At 38.7% G+C, this 20,122-nt stretch overlaps 1 protein-coding gene across 1 annotated transcript in view; it reads left to right on the forward strand.

The window, feature by feature from the left end:
• TESK2 (testis associated actin remodelling kinase 2) overlaps positions 1 to 20,122 on the forward strand; it is an 87,136-nt gene that overhangs the window by 24,071 nt on the left and 42,943 nt on the right. The window contains exons 3-4 of the mRNA XM_080623795.1: positions 4,148 to 4,269; positions 13,936 to 13,984. Of these exons, the coding sequence (XP_080479921.1) occupies positions 4,148 to 4,269; positions 13,936 to 13,984 (171 nt within the window). The remainder of the gene's footprint in view (positions 1 to 4,147; positions 4,270 to 13,935; positions 13,985 to 20,122) is intronic.

Genomic DNA, 20,122 nt, shown 5'->3' on the forward strand with positions numbered 1-20,122 from the left:
ACATGATTTGGAGAGATAGTGCGCAGGCAGGCCATGCAGCTTGCCATAGCCCGGCCAAAGTACTTACAAAGGACTTTGATCCTAGAAGAATCAGAATAAAAAGGGACAGTTTAACTGCCTGTCAGCAATAAAAGAGAGAGGCAATATCTGGTTACTGTAACCTCAGAGATGGAGACACATAGGTAAGCAGACTGAGAAGTCAGAAGTGTGTGCAAAGCAGCATGGGAAAGCAGCTGTGGATTGTCAGAATATTTCTTTGCAGAGACATGATCACTCAGCTATCACTGAAAGGTTACTTGCTCTGATATGCAAAGAACCCTAACGAATAATGTCAACAGCTTTAAAAGCTTTACAGCAATCTGCAAGTTGCATCACTGAAAGGTTTGAATTGCATGAGTGAATCCCTGTTTATGTTAGGTTATACAGGCATAGGCATGAGGCAGATTGTCTTGTAAACAAATATTAAACTGGATCAGCAATATTTCCAAAATATTTACTAGCTTTCTTTTTGGAGTGGTCAGGTTGTTGAAACATCACCTTCCTGCTTTCCTCCCACAGAGGTGGCCTGAAAGGAGAGCAAGGATTAAAACTAAAGTTTGGCAGAGTTTTGGCAAGGGATGCCAAAATAGACCCAAATTTTGCTAGGGTATGACTGACAGGTAAGTAGGCACAGAGGGTGGTGTAACTGATAGCTCCTTCTATCTTGTCTATCTTGGAGCTTGTCCGAGACCTTAAAGATAGGACCTGTCTGTTCCCTGTTGGCAGCCTGTTCTTACCACGCAAATACAGTTTGCCAACAGTGCTTAAGAGGAGAGAACACAATTGGCTTTATGTATACTGCAAGTGATTAGCAATGTTCCATACTGTATAAACTGGTGTTTGATTTTTATTTGTAATACTAGGTTTTGTCCACTTGAGAAGATGTTGTCCCACCTCCAGTTCTGCTTGTTCTCCCTCGCTTAAAGGGTAGCTAGCAAGAGAGGAAGAGTCCCTGTTTTCCCACCTCTTCTTTGGTTTGATTAGGTAACTTTTCTGTCAGACTTGTCGGGAACGTCCTGCAGTACATTAGAACAGTATACGGAAGTTCAGATGAAATTGCTGGTGTTACCTTACAGTGTCTCTTTAAGTGAAACAAAGCATAATGAGTGTTGGGTGTTGTTTAGACTAGTTATATGGCCAGAATATGCTGTATGTGCTAGAAAACTGAGCTATTTCCAAGCATGGGGAAAATGATTTTATAAAACTTAACAACCCCCTTCGTAGATTTCACCACAGAACCTTGTTCAGTCTAACAAGACTGAAAAGACTGCAGGATATCCTTCTGAAATTGAGGATGAAAATTCTTTTCTTTGCAGAAGTGGCTCAGTTTTCTCTGGACATGGAGTTAGTACAGTGGACTGTCAGACCTTTGAGAAGCAGTTGCCAAGCTTTTCCTCTTACACAGCAGACCTGAAAAACCAGGAAGCATGCAGGGCACAGTGTCCCAAAACCTACCCACCCTCTTTTCTGAGGTTTCCACAGCAGAACAAGAACAGTCGGAACAAGGAAAAGGCAGAGAGCCAGGAAGAACTTCTTACGATACAGATTCTGCTGTTAGCCCAGATTTGAGGCAAAATGCATGAAACATGGTATTTTTGGCATGGAACTGAGTGAATTACAGAAATGGGCAGGAAATTGAGAGGTAGCTGGCAGTTAATGAGAAGACAAATACTGTTTAAGAACACACTCCATCTGAGTTCCTGCTCACCACCTACCACTATTCATTCCCTGCTGGCAGACCTTGAAGTTTCTGTGTTAGTGGAAGGCTGATTTCTGAGGAAGTTCTGTTGAGAGCATCTCTCTGCCTGTAGGAGTTAAGTTCCTTTGAATTCTTTCCTATTCCCTGCAAAGCCCAAATTTCTTCACCACAAAACGCAAGATTCCTAAGCCTTGTCCCAGAGGCAGTGTGCTGATTTAGCTGCTGTATATAGATTAAAGCTTTTAAATTTTTCTTTTTCTTTAATCTAAATTTACATTGTTGGAAAAAATCTCAATTCATAGACTTATGAAAGCATTTTTATTCTTTTTTCCTCCACCACAGCATTACTTCTGATAAAAGTAATGTAAAACTAAAATAGGTTTTAAAAGCCTGTAAATAGACATTGACCTGTCCAACAGCTCCTTCATTCAAATTGGTTGGGTATGCAAAAGCTGCATAAAATTAAAAATTAATGAAGTGCACAATAGACACAAGAAACCTGACAAGTAACAATAAACCTCATCAACTTAACATGCACATCCTGCTTAAAACCAATAAGCATGCCAAGCAGGCTGGACAGGTTGTGTGCAGAAGGATTCTGGATTATCTTGTTATAATGGACTACATTGAACTGTAGTTCAACCAGTTTTATTTTAAAGCCAATATTTCCACTGAAAGGAGTTGTCCCATGCTTATGAATTTGCTGTTCTTTTCTGCTTTCCGTTCTGGTCTCTATAGCCTTCTCCACCTCCTTTCTCTGATCTTTCTTGCACTGGGATTACGGGGTGACTCTGGGTGAGGCATCTGAGTAACTCTTGTGCATGGGCAGGGGAAGATGCAGAAGGAAGACCATCTGTGGGCTATTATCCTACTTGCTCAGTCCCTCGATGTTGTTTGCTACACTTAACTGCAATGTTTCCAGTGCTACCCTATACTTCAAACTAGGATGGAATAGGCAACTCAGAGGCGTTAAGCCAGGCATGCATTTGAAACATGACACTCTTTGCGCCCAGTACATCCCCGTGCTGAATTCCGGGTGCTTTGTGTCTAAGTAAGAATGTTTAGCCGAAATATGCCCCTATTTGCACACATATGGTGTGCATTCATAGCAAGCCCTGCTGCAAAGCAGGGAGGTTACTAGGAACAGTATTCCCTAGTCTAGGATGTTAGTAGGACTCACCTCCAAAAAGCATACCCAACTTTCTTCTTGCATCTGCTTATCATGAGTTCAGCTGTTCTTTCTGTAGCACGCATATCGTAGCTGAAGAAGCTTTTTATTAGAAAAGCAGAGTCTCCTGGAATAGAAGGAGGCAGGCTGCCATTGCTCAAAGTGTAGGTAGTTTGTATGTACCTACAGCATGATGTAGGTTTCTGTTTCAAATTAGAAAGCTAATGAAAGTCTTAAATTCTTGCATCACAGACTTTTCTAAAGTAATTTCCATAAATATGAATGAATTCACCATGGTGGCAGTTCAGTGCTTTGAGAAGTACACAGATAGGACCTGCAGCTACTGATGTAGGGAGAAAATAATGGGAACACAATTTCCATGAATGCTACCAGTATGCATGTGGTAATGCCCAACTGCAAGGAGGTTCAAATGACTGGCAAGCCTTACACTACAGTGATAACTCCTTTCTAATTGTAGCACACATCTACATGATACTGGTCTGTTTGCTGATGACAGATGGGTTAGTTTGAGCATATCAGGTTAGAAGTGGCCACAATCATGTATTTCTAACTGGGGAAGGTAATTGAATGGTGTGCTGGTTCTGTGCAGTTGCTAGAGGAAATCCTGTTTTTTGTGTGGACACTGCAACCACTACTAAAATCCTAGACTAGGTGATACTGTTTCTAGTAACCTCCCTGCTTTGCAGCAGGGGTTGCTGTGAATGGTTTTTGTCCACTGAATATATCATCTGGTCTATAGTCTTGGTTCAGAAATGAACACTGAACATCTCTGAAATAGCACTGTAGCTGTAAGCAGCAGATCCTCTCATAACATGGTCTGTGGAACAATGACACCGAATGCTGCAGGGGGAAAGAAGAGAGGTATAGGAGGAATGAAGGTGAGTTTCATAGGTCTTGGAGTAGGAAACTTTCTCTCTCTGGACAGATAACTGTCTTCCTTCACTTCTACTAAAAGCTGTTTGTTCTGTTGCGTATAGGTTTTGTTTTTTCCTTCCATCTTCTCAAGCTTTCTGTCTTCACTGGTTACAAGAGAAGAATAAAGTACCTTTTCCCACTTGGAGAGTATCCTTATAGAAAGTCATCTGTGTGATAAAGACTACAAAAATCAGAATATAAATGAAGTTATTTGTCATGAAGGATCTCTTAAGTTGTACTACAACATTACTGTTTTTTCAGTCTCATATTTCATATCCTTACCATTGTTTGTTTGCATCCCATAGGTAAGGCACAGAACTTCAGACCAGGTAATGGCTTTGAAGATGAACACACTGAACAGCAACAGAGCAAACATGCTAAAAGAGGTTCAGCTTATGAATAGACTCTCACATCCGAACATCTTAAGGTACACTGGCTTTTTTTCTGAATCCTATAGAGATAGATTGTCTTTAAAGCTGTCCTATTTTTCATTCTTACTTATTTATTTTTATTATGGCTGTATTTTTTGTGAATGTGTTAGGATCAGCTTCTAATTTAATGGAAGAAGGGGAGGAAGAAGAAAAAAGCAAATTGAAAATCTGCATGGTTTTGATATCTGAAGTTTGCCAGTAATGAGTAACTTATTTCAGAGAAAAACAAGTTTTCATGTAATGAATTTTTTATGAATCATTAAAATATAAAGAGTAAAGCTTGGCTTCTCTTCTTGAATTTAAATTATTGCAAATGTAACACTACACAAATAAACTGTGTTTACTGATCTTGCAGATTAACAATGCAAAGTGCCATAGCTTCCTCATATCTCTAAGTCTGTTTTCTAGTTTACAGCTTTTTCTTATTATAGTATTGCAAGGTGGGATAAGAGGGACTCAAGAAGGTAGAGGTGAACTAATTTAATTTATCTGCTCTTGAAAGGAAAAGAGGTAGTTTTTGTGTATCAGTAGATTACTGGATGCAAATCTGAATGTTTCAATGTGTATTTTGTTATTCCTTTAATCTTTTCAGTCTTGGTTGCTTTCTTATTATTGTGTGACAAGCAATGAACATCATTAGCTGAAGCCATAACATTGAGAAGTTAAGGTGTGATGACAGTGCACCAAATAACTGGCTCCGTATTGATAGTCTCAGGCAGTACAGCTCTTTCTGAGAAGTTCTGGGGACACAGTGAACTTTAAGTAACTGAATTTCTTCACCAGACTGTTAAATAGCACTGACATAGTACTGATTCCTGTAATCCTTTATAAACAGCTTCTCTGATCCTTGAAATCCTGGCTCAGTCTTTGTTAACTGATGTGTGACAATATTACCTTGTTTGTTTCCTATAGTATTTATGAGGGGACCTATCAGAAGCATTTGGATGATTATCTATAGGGAGCAATCCATCAACTCATGCCTATTTTCTTTTTTTTTTTTTTTCCCCTTAAAGCCTGTGAATTTGGATAATTTTTACTCACAGTAAACTGTATTGGTTTTAGAACAGCAAATTTATCCAAGTGTTGTAGTAGTCTGTCCCTAATCAAAATTCTTAGTCTCTTTTCTCCATTCCAAGGTGAGGTGAGATTCCCAGCAACTCCTCTGGCTCTTTGGATTGTTTGGGTTTGTTGGTTTTGGGTTTTTTTTTCTAATGATGTCAGATATCTGGCATTTTAGGTTTTAGGATCATTAATTGTTTCCTATAGCTATCCACCACTTCCTTTCCCTCAGAATTGTTAGGTAAGCAGCATAAGATCATGAGGAACTGATACAGCTGCTTTTTTTAGTAAGGTTTATGGAAAGAATAACTTCCTGGGATTGACATTGTCAGAATCATGAAGTCAGTACATGACATCGGTTTCATTACCAACTTCGTGTCGTTTGTAAATCTTACTTAAAGAAAAACCATCTAGCTTTACAACTCTGTTCAAAGTAAAATATTTATTTTGGGCTGGGGTGAGGGAATATAGGAAAGGAATTGTTTGACAGGCAAAAAGAATTCAGTCACAACTTAGTGTAACTCTGCCCTGCCTTGAATGGAGGTACACAGATGTTGCTGAGAACAAAAGTTGTGCTTAGTTCTGAGTAATTGCTGAAATTTAAATGTCTTATGATGTCTAAGAGATTATATCGATGGTATACTGGCCCTCTCTGGCCTTCAAGTCTATGAATAATTTGAAGTCAGTGGTGTCACACAGATGGTCCTGAAGAAAGAACAATAATGTGTTCATTTATGCATGAAGCAGAAAAGGAATTCCATTTGGTTTCACAGTTATTGCACAGGGTTGATAGAGAAATCTTTTCCCCCATGTGCTTGACTAAGCAGTTATAAGTGAATACATAAGAAATAAATTACTTAAATAGAAATGGTTTATCTTTGCATAATTTGTTTTGAAGAATAAACTTGCTTTATGAGTTGCTTGATTTGAGGCCTCTTCAAAGAGAGTTGGTTCTCTGGTAAAAAAATACTGCCTTTTTCTTATGTATTAGATAAGTACCCTTGCTGCAGGGAGCAAGGACATTCCTACAGAAAATGTAAATGAGAAAACCCTATTTAGTTTTAGTTTATTCTTTTATTAAATGATAATACACAGTAAAACCTTTTTTTTTTTTTTTTCTGTAGCAGGTAACTTGATGGTTTTGTGTGTTAGTTGTCATTTTATTTCTTGTTTAAAATCACTCGGCTGCAATGTTTCCAGTCCCTTTATATCTGGAAAAAGATTTTGCCTGTTTTAAATGCTACACACAGACGGGTAACATTTAATATATAGGTGTATATACAGGTATATACATGTTATATATGTGTGTGTATATATATGCACCTGTTCATATATATATACATCTATGTATGTATATATATCTCTGTGTGTACATATACATGTATATCTGTGTGTTTGTGTGTATATATATATATATATACACAAACATGCATGCAAACATCTATTTCTGTTTCAGAAACCAGTAAATCATAGGTGCTTCTATTACTGTTGTAAGAGTTAGTTTAGGACTTATTTCCTACTTTAGAAAGACATTAAAAATAGTATTTGATAATAATTAGCTTTTATAGTGTAGTGGTGAGAGGTGAAAAAATCGTGATGTCAAATAAGAGCAGCTGCAGTATTGCTGCAAGGAAAATGTTCTGCAATAGCATGTTCCTGCTGAAACATTTTCTGGGATTATTTTTGGAAATTTTAAGCCTGTATTAGTATTTACAGGGAATGATCCTCTTCCTAGAAGTTTTAATGTGTAACTTCTTTCCAGGGACTATGAGCTACCTCAGTTGGCTGTTAAATGTTATCTTTCTCACATTATTTCTGTCCTTTGAAGTTCTTCCTCTATATTACCAAGCTGATCTGTCACTAGCATCAAGTTTATTTATTGATCACTGGATCTCCTCCATGTGCCTTGAAGGTCTACTCTGATTTTATGTAATATACATGTATATGTGCTTCTTCATCCTCTTTAAGTTCCAGGACTAGCTGCTGTTAACTTATGCTGTAAATAAGTTCCTTTCCTTAGTGCTGATCTGTTGTCTGCCAGATAGGATACTACTGGATTCTTAGGCTGAAATGTTGGGATCATGTGTAGTGGTTAATTGTAGCAGGTGCTCTGATACCAAATGGCTTGTAATAATTACGAAACTTCGTAGATACTGGCTTTATGGTACCCAAAATCTGCTCTTAACCTATTTCAACACATGCAGTTCAGCCAGTTAATGTTTTAGAAAGTGGATGTCAGATTCAGCAATGATGCTGAATTCTTTTAGTATACTAAAATCTTCCTTAATCTGGGTGTGTACTTATGTTTTTGAACATCCTGATGCTTTGGTACCTAAAATTTGCATTGAATTAGTGTTTTTGTCCTAGAAGTCTGCCTTGGTTTATATGAGCTAAGTGATATGGAAAAGAGAAAAGATTCCTCTTGTTAGTAGTGTATTTGGTGGCCAAAGGTCATCATTATCCTTTGGATGATTAAAAACCCCATCACTTTGCCAGTGCTCCAAAATACATATCAACTTTTTGCAAGCTATCAATTCCAATGTGCCTGTGGTTAACTTCAGGATGTTATTGCAAAGATTCTCATTTTTGCCATTGATTGCACTGACTGAAGAATTAATGTTGCTGACTATTTGAAACTGCTTTTGTTTCTCTGCCATCCATATAAACTCTTTTTCACATTCAAATACAGATGTCATTTGAGGTTTTTATCCAGCCTGCAATCACCATTCTGGAATGTTAGTTTGTCAGTAGCTGCTGACTTTCTTCCATTCTTTAGCTCAGTAGAGGTTACCTAGAGGCAGGTCTGTGTTTTTCATGATACTTTTGTACTACTTTAGGAGATGGAGTTATGTCAAGGTGTTTCAATTTCTCTTCTTCTAATGCTTGAAGTATCAATCTGGTTATTTAGGCTTTAAAATGATGTGTATTTCTGGGCATGGACTGAAAATCTGACTTTAAATATCCCTACTCATTTCAGTGTTTCTGTGCTCAAGTTTTATTCTTGACAGCTATGTAGATCTGTCTTGATCAGAAGACTGATGTAAGTGAAGAGTTTAGTTTTTCACTTGCCAAGTCCCTGGTAAGTATTCCATCCCCATACATCATAAGGATTCTAGTGGTCAGATATATGCATATATCTATCAAGAAAATGAGAAACTGCCCTTTATTAGAGGGGTTATTTTAGCAAAAATGAAACCTCTTGTCAATCTGTTAAGTAGATGTTGGAATAGAATATTCCAGCTCTTGCAGCTACAATGGCATGATGGTAAATAGTAAGGGGATTTAGAGGTTTTTTGCTTGTCTTCCTCTGGTTCCTATTTCAATTAGCAGGTGTGATTCCAGAGGCAGAGTAGATGTTAACTGTAATGTAGTAACTGTTTGTTCAGTCTCTGTCTGGTGATCATAAGAAACTATGAAAGAGCTGGGGTTTTTTTTGTTTTGTCTTGCTTTTTTCCCCAGGGACCAGCTTAGGGCCGTTTCAGGAATGAACAGGGCAAAATTGGATGTAATTAGTTTGGATATAAGGAAGAAATTCTTTACTGTAAGGGTGGTGAGGCACTGGAATGGGTTGCCCAGGGAAGCTGTGAATGCTCCATCCCTGGCGATGTTCAAGGCTAGGTTGGACAGAGCCTTGGGTGGCATGGTTTAGTGGGGGTTGGAACTAGATGATCTTAAGGTCCTTTCCAACCCTAACTATTCTATGATTCTAAAAGCAGACTAGTGGTGTTCCTGGAGTGTTAGGCTCCATTTCTGCCATCAACTTCATCTCCTATCTCCATGTCACTCTGACATACAAGCTAAACATGGAGAAGTAAAAGGCTTTTCTGCCCCTGATCTACACTTCTCCTTGCCCCGAGTGTGGGAGCGCTGGCTTTACCACATCTGCCCTCAAAAAATATGGCGAGGGCAGGAATGGAAAAGCAAGGTGGAGTTCTGGTTTGTACCATAAGATGTTTACTGTAGCTGCTTTAGTACAGGTTGGTTGGTAGAGGACAAGACTGTAATTGCTTGGGGTTAGGGAAAACAGGTTTGAAGCATTTCTTCATTTCCTTATTAGGTTAAGTCCCATTTAAAGTGCAATGCTGTTCAAGGCTTGGGTTAGATCTGGTACCAGGGTTTTGAAAGGTCTAGCGTATGCTTGTAACATTTACTGCTTTGCCGCTTTGCTGAATGTTGATATGCTGCTGTAGTCATTGGATTTTACCCAAATCAAAGTAACAAAATGGGGCTGGAAAGGACTCAATAAATCTCTGTCCTTGTGTCCTAGGCTGGGAGCCTTAGGGCTGCAGTCTGAGAGACCTGATGCCTTTTCATTTGGGTAATGTCTTACAGGTGTGTTTCTCATTTTCACAGATTCTTCATCTCTTCTGCTGTCTCTTAAATTAGTGTATCTTCAATTTTGAGATAGAATTTCAGTCTTTAATATCACTACTGTTTGCATGAAAAAGTATTTCTTCATTTGATCTGTACCTTGGGGACTTCATTTAAAACATTCTGTACACAGAAAGCCTTAGCTCATGTCTTAAGTGCTCTCGTGGGATCGCTTGGAGGTATCACTGTGTGTTTGGCAGGGAGCGTGCAGGCAGATTGAGTCATGATTAAATCCACCTTCTTGTGTGCGCACACACAAATAAGCAGTATTGCATGGACTTCTTTCAAGGAGAATTGGATTTCATCTCCTTTCAGACAAATTTGGCACCCTAGGAACACAGTACTAGGTTGGTGGGATTTTTTGGTGCAGATTTCTCCTTTTGAATTCTTTCTTTTTGTGAAAGTGCTTGTGATGGGCTTTGTTACAGTAGCTGGAAGGATGGCTTTTGTCTTTTAACATTCTTTGTCCTCTATTAAACAGTGATTTAACAAAAAGGAAAATTAATTATCTGTGTAGTGGGTTTCATATAAAAGGACTATTTTAGAAATTCTGTGCATGAGACAGCAGAAGAGAGGCTGTATACGTTGTGTATGTGTTACAGAAAGGACAGATTAAATGCTTGCCTCTATGTCTAGCATCAAAATAGTAGAAAACTTAAAATCCATTTTTAATCTAGCATGATGCTTAAAACATTGAGGGCCTTAGTGCAGACTTAACTATTCTTACTCACCCTCTTCCTTCTCTAACTGTCAGTGCAATGAAATAAGTGTGTGCCTTATGACCTTCTCTTTGTGTTACTGAGCTCATTTGAGACACTTTTGCATTAGTGTGTTTGGTTTGTTTCTTATGCTTAATCTTATAATCAAATTGCTGAATTTTCTCATACAAGCAGTAGATTTCAGAGGACCACAATTTATTATGTTTGACTGCAGCTGCCTCAGGTTTAGCCACACAACTAACTGTTCCAGTGAAGTTCTTTTAATGGATAGCATGTGTTCAATGTTTAGGTGTCCACAGTGGCTGTATAATCTGGATATTATCTTCGCTTGATTTATCAAGGAGGCAAAGATTGCAGACTGAGGCTCCAGTTCTTAGTCTCCCCTTTCCTGTCTAGAATTTTCTCCCTTGCAGTCTGACTGAAAAGCAGTCTGACTGAACTGAAAGCAGTTTGGGTAACTGCTGTAATGCACTAAGAAATATCCAGAGTACCTTCTCTAGCTCTTGTCTAGGAGGGCAGGTATTCCAGACTGAAGAATAACCTGATTTATGGAAAGAGACTTCTAACATCTGAACATTGCTGACATTAATTAGAAAGTATTTTGTGGTGGAAATGTGCTGCACTGTATTTAGAAAGGTGGGCTCAAATAGCATCCTTTATATTTGCAGCTTCTGGGGAAATTTTTCCAGCCACTAGTTATGATTTTTGGAAGTGCTTCAGCTTTTCTGATAAGGCCAGATACACTGTCTTGAAAATAAACTTCCTTAAATCTGCAAATGGTCTCCTGTTTTGTTGATGACTGGCTCACAGAAGCTTCTTCCAACTAGAAATGCTTATAGGAAGTGTAACCTTTGGCTGACAAGGCATTCTGCTGAAGTTCACCTACAAGCACATTTTGGCTCTGGAGTCAGTGTGTCTAGCCAACAGGAATCATCTCAGCTGTACTGGACCAGCAGGTCAGCTTCCTATCCACAGAACTTGGAATCTCATCTGGGGCAATCTCAGAAATTGAAATCTTACGTTAAATTGTATTTCATGGTAGCAGCTGTGTGTATTATCATTTAGTGAAAATGCTTTCCAGCAGTGTTTTGTAGCAGTCCTTGGCTTAACCAGTGGCTTATTATTGCTTGATACAGCAGTGAGGTTTTCCAGGAATTTGGATCACTAGAGGTCTATTCTAGCAATCTATTTTCCAGAGTTTGAAAACTGAGATTCTTGACACAAAGTTTAAATTGTTTCAATATGTTGCTTGTAAACTCATTAATTCTGCCTTTATCAGTGTATCTGGTTTCTCTTTTCCTGGGTAATAACTTCTAAATATGTAGGGTTTCTAAATGTATCTTTATGTCCAGCTTTTTTCCATGAGGTCATGATATTGAGCTTTGTTTTTAATTTCTGATTTAAAGTTAGAAATGTATGTCTGCTTCCCTGTAGAAACCCTAAACCTTTAAGAATTTTTGAACCCTTACTCTTGGTAACCTGAGCCAGTGTGTCTTTTCTGCCTGAAGCATAGGTAATGAATATGTTTCCATTGAAAAGTCCCTTGACTGAAACAGGTTGACAGAAAAAGTTAAGTTCTACCAGTCTTTGAGTGACAGTGATGGTTTTCCGGCTTGGTAAAAATGAGACATCAACATTTTGGCAAAATTAAATTTAAATTCATAATTGGATTCATATTTTAGAATTAAGTCAAATATAGCGAATTCCTGATTTGAAAGTGATGTGATACACCTTTACAAAGGAAGAGTTGATATGGAGGTGAAAACATTACTTTTACTTACTTAGCCTCAATTTTTGCTTAATGAAAATACTGTAGTACTCGATTAACCTTGTGCTTTAGCATGTCTCATAAAAGAGAAAATAATACTTTCAAAAGTTGTCTAAGTGGAACTCATATCTAAAGGAAAAAAACCACCCCTTTTTTTCCCAGCCTTACTTGTGAATAAAGCTATTAAGACCATGTGTGATCACTCTGCAGGCTTTCAGAATTCATTAGGGAAGGAACAAATTTTAGCTCTGGAGGAGTCTGGATTTCTTAGTCTTTGTCAACTTGTTTGCAGAATTGTTCGTATGCAATTGCTGGATGAAGTGAAACTCGGAAACAGCAATGTTTTGAGTAGATGTTATATCTAAAAAAAAAATCTTTCTTCCCTTTCCCCTGGATACCTGGTCATGCCCTATTGCTCTTCATTAAACAAGAGGAATTGTGTTTTCACTGTCTCTCCAATTAGTACTTGCGTATTTAATTTGGGGAATATTACTGGAGGTGAGAACAGGCAACAGATGCTCAAGTACAAGTCCTGCTTCTTTGGTTATAAAACCAGATTTCCACAGCTTGGCTTCTGCAAAGGGCCTTACCTGTGTTATTGTTCTTTGGCTGCTTGTAATTTACCGGTCAGCTGTTAGACAAGAGAACAGTGAGGATCATTCATTTCTTCAAAAGCAGCTTAGCTGAACTAGTACTACATGTGTCTTGCATCAGTTTGGGTTTAAATTCAGAAGTATTTGAGGATTTAAAAGGTCCTTTTCATTCAAACTCCTCTCCACAAGATTCTCCTGTCACACTTACAGAAACCATGCGTTTCTATCACTTGCTTGCAACATGGAAATTTGTGAACATTGTGGAAATGACAGTGTGGTTTTGCTTGAGACCAAAATCGAAATGATAAAACTGAAAATTGGTTAATCTGTAAAGACCCAATACTTTAACTGTGCTCTGAAGTGCACATAATTTAAGTTTTACTGAACTCTTGCATGGGAGATGTTTACTGTTAATATTAATTTGCATTTTGTCACTGTTAAGGTCAGCTTGTATGGTGGTAAAAATGAGCTTTCAGTTGTGCCTGAAATGAAATCAAATGTCTGGTGCATTCTCCATCACTTTCCGGAAGAATCAAGGGTGATAGTCATTGCCATTAACAGCAGGAGTCTGAAGTTTGTGCGGTGTAGGTAGCTTTTGTGGAGTGTGTGTATACTGGATACTGTTGAAACTGGCTTTGATTCTGATGTTGGAAATAAGGGGTTGGGGAGGGAAAGCATACTGCATGTATGTGCCATCATATTCTTGAGCGGTTAGGAAGAAACATCTTTATGCTGAAGCAGCAAAATGCAAAGGGAAGTAATTTTCTATTTATGCAGACCAACAGTGGATAACTTGGCTTAAACTTCCTTAAAACAGAACTCTGAGATTGTTCCTCTCTGTGTAAATCATTCTATGCTGGACTTTGCTTATCGTCAAATTAGTAACTTCCCTTCTTGAGTTTGAAATGTCTCTTGTCCTCTCTTGGAACTGCTAATTCAAATTTCGTGTTGTAGTACAGACAAATGACTTTGTTTCGTGCTGGGATGTTTAAATAATCAGTCTTGAGGTATGCAGTATCTGTGGGGCTGATTTTTCTTTTTCCTTCTTTCATGGCATATACAGCACTACTTATTAGCTCAGTTTCTTTAAAGAAAAAAACAAAGAGGGGGGGAAAAAAGCCCAAACCACTTTTCTTTTCTTGTTTCTTGTAGGTTTATGGGTGTCTGTGTGCATCAAGGACAGCTGCACGCACTTACTGAGGTAAGACTATTTCATGATATACTTTGAATATGAAACAGTTCTCAGGCCAGATTTTGCAACTGCTGTTCACCTTGAGTGATAGTTTCGTTTATGGTGACTCGTGAGTTAAACACATGCTACTTGCTATGCAGTGGGAAGACTGCAGAATCAGGCCTCAGAACTGTGCATTTGCTCATAGCCATTGTATGTCTTGTCTCTTCAGAAGCACTTACTAGGAAAAAAAAAAAATCACATAGGAACTTAAAATTTCACTGATACTATTCTAAATGAGAGATCTGGATTACTGTTGAACTGCCCTTAAACATGGTTGTTTCAGTGACATTGTATTGTATTTGAATCTTATACTCCATTTGTGTGTATGTTTCACAGGTAAATCTGGGACATTTCAGCTGAATGGTATTGCTGTATTCAATCCATACTACTTTCTTATTTGGAATAACATCAAGATTACAGCTTAATCTGCATCCCATAGAAAGGGTTTAGTTCATTGCCTATATATGCCAGCCAAGATCTGGGTATCAAATAAGAAACTAAAGTTTCTGTTCATGTGAATCTTGTCACCAAGTTTTACTGAGTTGTATGTTTAATCACCCTGTAAACTGCTCAGGAAAAAAAGAAGAAAGGAGTATGCTCTTGTTAGGAATAGCATTGCCTGTTTTGAGTTAAAAATCAATAAATTTTTTTCCTGCTGGTTTAATTTGGGTACAGATTGAGGGGAAACTCATGTTTGGTAAAGTTACTGTTTTATTTTTATTTCTATTTTGTAGGAACTGATCAATTAAGAAATTAACCCTTTCCTCCCCCCACCCCCAAAGATAAGTATGTTATTAATTAGCAATTAAAACAGGTTCCCAGTATGCTTGCCAAAACTACTATAAAATGAGAAGATTGGATAGTTATATGCCAGTTATCTGGATACGTGTGGCCATCACTTTCTGTAACTCTCATATGCCACTCTGAGGCAAAGATGCACATATGTGGGTGGTGAAATTCTTCACCATCTGGGGTGCCAATTCTGCAGTTTTAGTTCTAGCTACTATTAGAGTGATGCACACTAGTTCACAATGGCCATATTTCTAGTGTAAGAGCAGAAGTAAAGACCCTTTAGAAATTTCAAGATACAGCACATATGAGGGGTCCTTTGGTATGAGAGAGGCAGTTTATTTGATCCCCCTCCGGGCGGCCTCCCTGCCCCTGTGCTCGGGAGAGGGAATGTTTCTAAGATTTGGCATTTGATGGCTGATCAAGACATTCAGGCAGGCTTTGATAATGTTATTGCCTGTTTCTTTTGGACCTCTGATCAGTTAAAGCAGGGAGCTTTCAGGCCTTTTCACTAAACATGTCCTGGAAGAGACGTCCTCATAACACATCACTGTACAGAATCTTGGCAGATCTTCCTCAGTGTGGTTTTTGCATTTGGTTTTTTGGTTGGTTGGTTGGTTTTTTTCCTCCTTCATCCCAATTTCTTGCCATTTTTTATGTTCCTCCCCACCTAGAAAGCCAAGAAAACGAAACCAGCACAGATGCTTCCTTACGGAGAGCTAATTTTGTAGCTGCTTGCTTTGTTCAGCTATTTTTGAATTCTTGGCAAGAAAATAAGAAAGACTTCAAAGAATAACTTTTTATAGATATAATTCAGAGTAACAGAAGAGATTCCTGAAGCATCTTGAGACCAAAGAGGAAAAGCTTTAGAATGAAGAAGGTGGCTGCAAAATTTTAAGAAAAGAGAATAGCTTTAATGGCATTTTATAAAAGTACATGTAGTGATCAGTGGACCAAGGTGGATATTTAATGCCTTCAATAGAAGAAAGCGAGACCAACGGCTATCATAAGTTGTTCTAAGGAATCCACACACCAGTTTGTGCAATATGGTAGTTGTTCTTTGATTTTACAGAGCTTTTCGAAGTTAAGAGCTGTGTATGTTCCAAGTGGTGGAATTAGTTATGTTTTCTGGCAACAGTAGTGGGACTTTTTTATCTTGAAGTATGTGTAGAGTAATGGTTGAGTTCTGAAGACTTCTGGAGGTTGGAGAAGGGGGCTGAAATGGCTAGCTGAAGGAGTTATTAGTAAGGCAGACATGGTGACTCACCAGTTCAAATATAGCCCAGGAGGATGAACAAATCAGCCACTGTCTCATGGCTTTTTTCAGTTTGTGATCTAAAAAGCTGGTCTCCTAGCTTCAAGTGCTCAACATAACTCATACTAGCCTGATACTATTAGCAACCAGAGAACTTCTGCTGGGATTTCACTTCTTTGGAGATGAAACTGGATTCAAAAGCCTCATTGCTCAATGTGTCTGAGTCACTGCAAGGAGATTCCTCTCTTGCACTAGCCTGTGCTGGACCTGTTCTGTAAGGAGCTTAATTATCCCTTCTTGTGTTTTGAGAGTACAGTTGATGATACGCCAAAGTAAAAGAGATGTAGCATCACTTAGAACTTATGTCCGAGGGTGCAGTGGAAAATCATGTTTATTTGTATGTGCATGTTTCTGTGACAGAAGAATTTGAGAACTTGTGGCAAACGTTTGGTGAATTGAATGAGATGACTTGTGCTATTAACAGGCAGGGCAACAACCACAAATGGTGTTAGAGGGGCCTTGAGGATTTTATAAGCCTGTTAAGAGGCTGCATTAGTAGTATACAGCACTTTGTTATTGGAAAGCAGAGTCTGAAGTATTAGGAATTTCTTTTCTTGCGTGTTTAAACACACAGGAGGCTAAACACAGATCATGCGGAACAGTTTTTTTGCTTAAGGAAGGTGTTGATCATATGTAGGCCTTGGGTTTTTTCCTGTTGGCAGCATTTTACATGGGTTTAATTGTACTCTCTCAAGAGGCTTTTGTTTTTAAAGCTATTTGGCAATAAGCAGTTTCCGTTTCTTTTGGTTTGGTGTTTTTTGAAAATAAGAATGGAATTGTTTCATTATGGACTGCACCAGGACTTTGGCCTTATTCCGAGTCCACAGTCTTACCAGTTTTGAAAATCCAATATTGTTTTTGAAGTACTGCTCAGGCCAGAAGCTATGGCATGTGCATCTTCTTGAAGCTGGTCAGTATCTATCCATAGAGTCACAGATTGGTTTAGGGGACAGGGACCTCTATCCTTGCAAGCACATAGTTCAGAAACACTTAAGAAGAGTGAAGTAGATGCATTAATAGGTACCACTCAGATGATCTGGCAGTTATTAGACTGCTTCACTAACTTTGAGCTGATGGGCACAGATTTGCTGTGATCATTTTCTGTAAAACCAAGAACTGGGTATTCCTTTCCCAGTATTCAGCTCTAATCTATAGCTGGTGGTTTGTTTCTGTAACTACAAGAACCTGTAGGGCTTTTTGCTGTACTTGCATGTCTCTCTAACGTAATTCCAGCCTCTCCTTCAAGCCTCTCTTTGTTTTCCAGCCACCTTCCTAATCTGACAACTCTCTCTTCACTTTCATTTCTTAATTTTCTGGCACATAGCAGCATCCTCAGACTTGGAGAAACTTGCACAGTAGTACAGGCTCTGGTGTCAAGACGAAATGCTGCTGAGCATTCAGAGACCACATCTAAGTTACTGCCAGCTTAGCAGACAGTATACACTCCAGGGGACATGAAGCTGTGAGCCAGTTAGCATGGAGCAGCTGTGGCTTAGTAGCAATAGCATGCAATCTTACCCCATGCACACTTACCACTGAATGGCTACATAAGCAAATACCCATTTTAGATGGGAGGTAAACAAGTTGATTTGTGTTTCAGGTTCTGCTGGCCTGTGCTATTACACTGAAGCAGATAACATAGCATATGGTCTGGCATATAAAAGCCATGTAATACCTTTTTGCAGATCTTGAATTATTTGTTGAACTCTTTTAAGCAGGTTTATCTGAATTTCTAAGAGAGAGGTCAGGCTAAAATCTTGTTATAAATAGATGTGTATATATATGCACAGAACGAGTCATACAGTTGGATAATTCCTCTTGAAGGAAATGAAACCTCTGACAGCTGTGTGTATAGGAGATGAAGATGGGAGAATTACTCGGTGTTGATTGGGATATCTTGAAATTGCAGTTGCTTCACAAACAATAGCTAATTATTGCAACAAGTTTTATGGCTATTCATTCATAGTGGATGATAGTAAAATAAGAGCACAAATGCTCTGCTGTTACAGTCTGATGCTGAAGATTTACTTGCTCAGAGCAGGATCTGACATGCATTGAAGCATTCTCAGGCAGGGAGTAGGGTAGTGGCAGTGCAATAGGAACACATGGCCTGTGACGGAGGGGTGGACAGTATTGATTTAGCCAGCAGCTGGATCTGCTTGACATGTCTCTCCTGCAATCTTTCAGTCTTTCTTCTTGGTGTGTTCTGCCTAGTTGGTCATGTGATTCCATCCCAGAGGTGCGGTATTAGATGTTTCATGGGTCTAAGAGCATATTTGGGCAGCCTTGGTTTTAAGGTGCTGTATACGTGGCATTGGAGCAATGGTGAGAGAACTCTAAGGGATGATCCAGCCTTTCGGTGCTCCTGGCTCCTCCAGGGGAGGAGTTGCATGCATCCTGTGCAGGGGTGTATGGAAGTGCCTTGCAGTCTAATATAGTGTGATGGTGTATGCAGTAATGCATGGTGACACTACAGTATAGACAGCAGGGCCTAATGCAAAGGTATTAGGCAAAAAGTGCTGTAAGAAAAATCTTGACTGCGGCTTTAACTTTTTTCTTTTTTTTTCTCTTTTTTTTTTTTTTTAAGAATTCACAGAATTCCTTGAATTCCTGCACTTTTTTAGTTCAATTACTATTATTTTTTTTTTATAGCTGTGTCATAAACCTCAGGAAAAAATTTACTATGGAAATTCTTCCAGACATGTTAATTTTTATCTTGGGCAAGATAATAGCTATTGGATAATTTGAACATGTTGCACCATAATAGCTTACTGAATTGGACACTGCTGTTTTTACCAGTAACCACAATTCATTGTTTTGAGACAAAAATGCTGTTATGTAGCAGTTTGGAGAAGACTTTTCCCTCCACCCCTCCCCTTCTTATGCTTTCCCCTTCTTTGCACACGCTTCCTTCTACTCCTGAAGCTCATCTTAATGAAAAGCCTGTGGCTTTTGAGGGGAGAGAGGTTTTTTTCAGTAAGTTCCTCTGTGATAATGGAAAACCTACTTTCTCCACTGTTCCTCCCAAGAGTAACAATTTAAGGAAACTATAAATGCAGTTAGTGGAGTTTCAGGCCTCCAAAGTCCTTCCTTTTTAAGTAGGATTTAATTTTTTTATTTTTTTTTTTTAATTTTTGGAGATAGCACTGATTAGGAAGAAAAAATGTTAAAAGCTTAAAATTATTAGACTTGTTACAGTTGTGCTGAAGGGAAAGTAAGTTCTTCAAGTAAGAAGGTCCTTCTGACATACAGCTTGCACAAGCAGAGCCTAATTAAAATACCTAAGTTTTATTTGATTTTCCTTCTTTCTCTTTTCCCTCCCCTCTGTTCTTAGGCACCTTTCTATGGAAAGCCTTTGACCCTAGAATGGAGAAAACCTGACAGACGTCACTTAGACGTCCTCTTCTAAACCTTTATGCTACAGCAAAACCTGTAGGCATACACTGCCTTCTGGATAGCAGTTGCACACTTCTGAAGGTTTAGAAAGCCTTGGAACATCATCCATTCCTTGCTCCCTCCTCCTCCCATCTCCTGTAGCACTTGCTAATCCCTGCTGTTATTCTACCAGTGTGATTCATATGGTTTGAATAACTTCAGTTTTATTCATGTAGCACTGCAAATATTTAACTCTGCTTTGGTGATCACAATAGCCTGTCAACCCTAGGGAACTTTGTGTCCTTAGAGCTGTGGTTCATATTATCAGTCATTCTGCAAATATTCCATACAGCAAAGGAATTGTTCCCAGTTAGGTACTGAGCAACCTTGTCTAGTGGGAGGTGTCTCTGCCTGTGCAGGGGGGTTGGAAATGGATGAGCTTTAAGATCCCTTCCAACCCAAGCCACTCAATGATTACCTGTTTACCAGCTTGGGTTTAGCTCCTGGATAAAATGGCTTAGGTGGTTGTCCCCCAAAAAGAATAGCTGCACTTGATTAAGCTGAGCTTGGAGACAACTGAAGAGAAGACAAAAGTTGTATTAAAGGTGGCACCAAGTAAAAAATTA

This window comes from Psittacula echo (genome assembly GCF_963264785.1).
Source record: "Psittacula echo genome assembly, chromosome: 7".
In the NCBI taxonomy this organism is placed as follows: Eukaryota; Metazoa; Chordata; class Aves; order Psittaciformes; family Psittacidae; genus Psittacula; species Psittacula echo.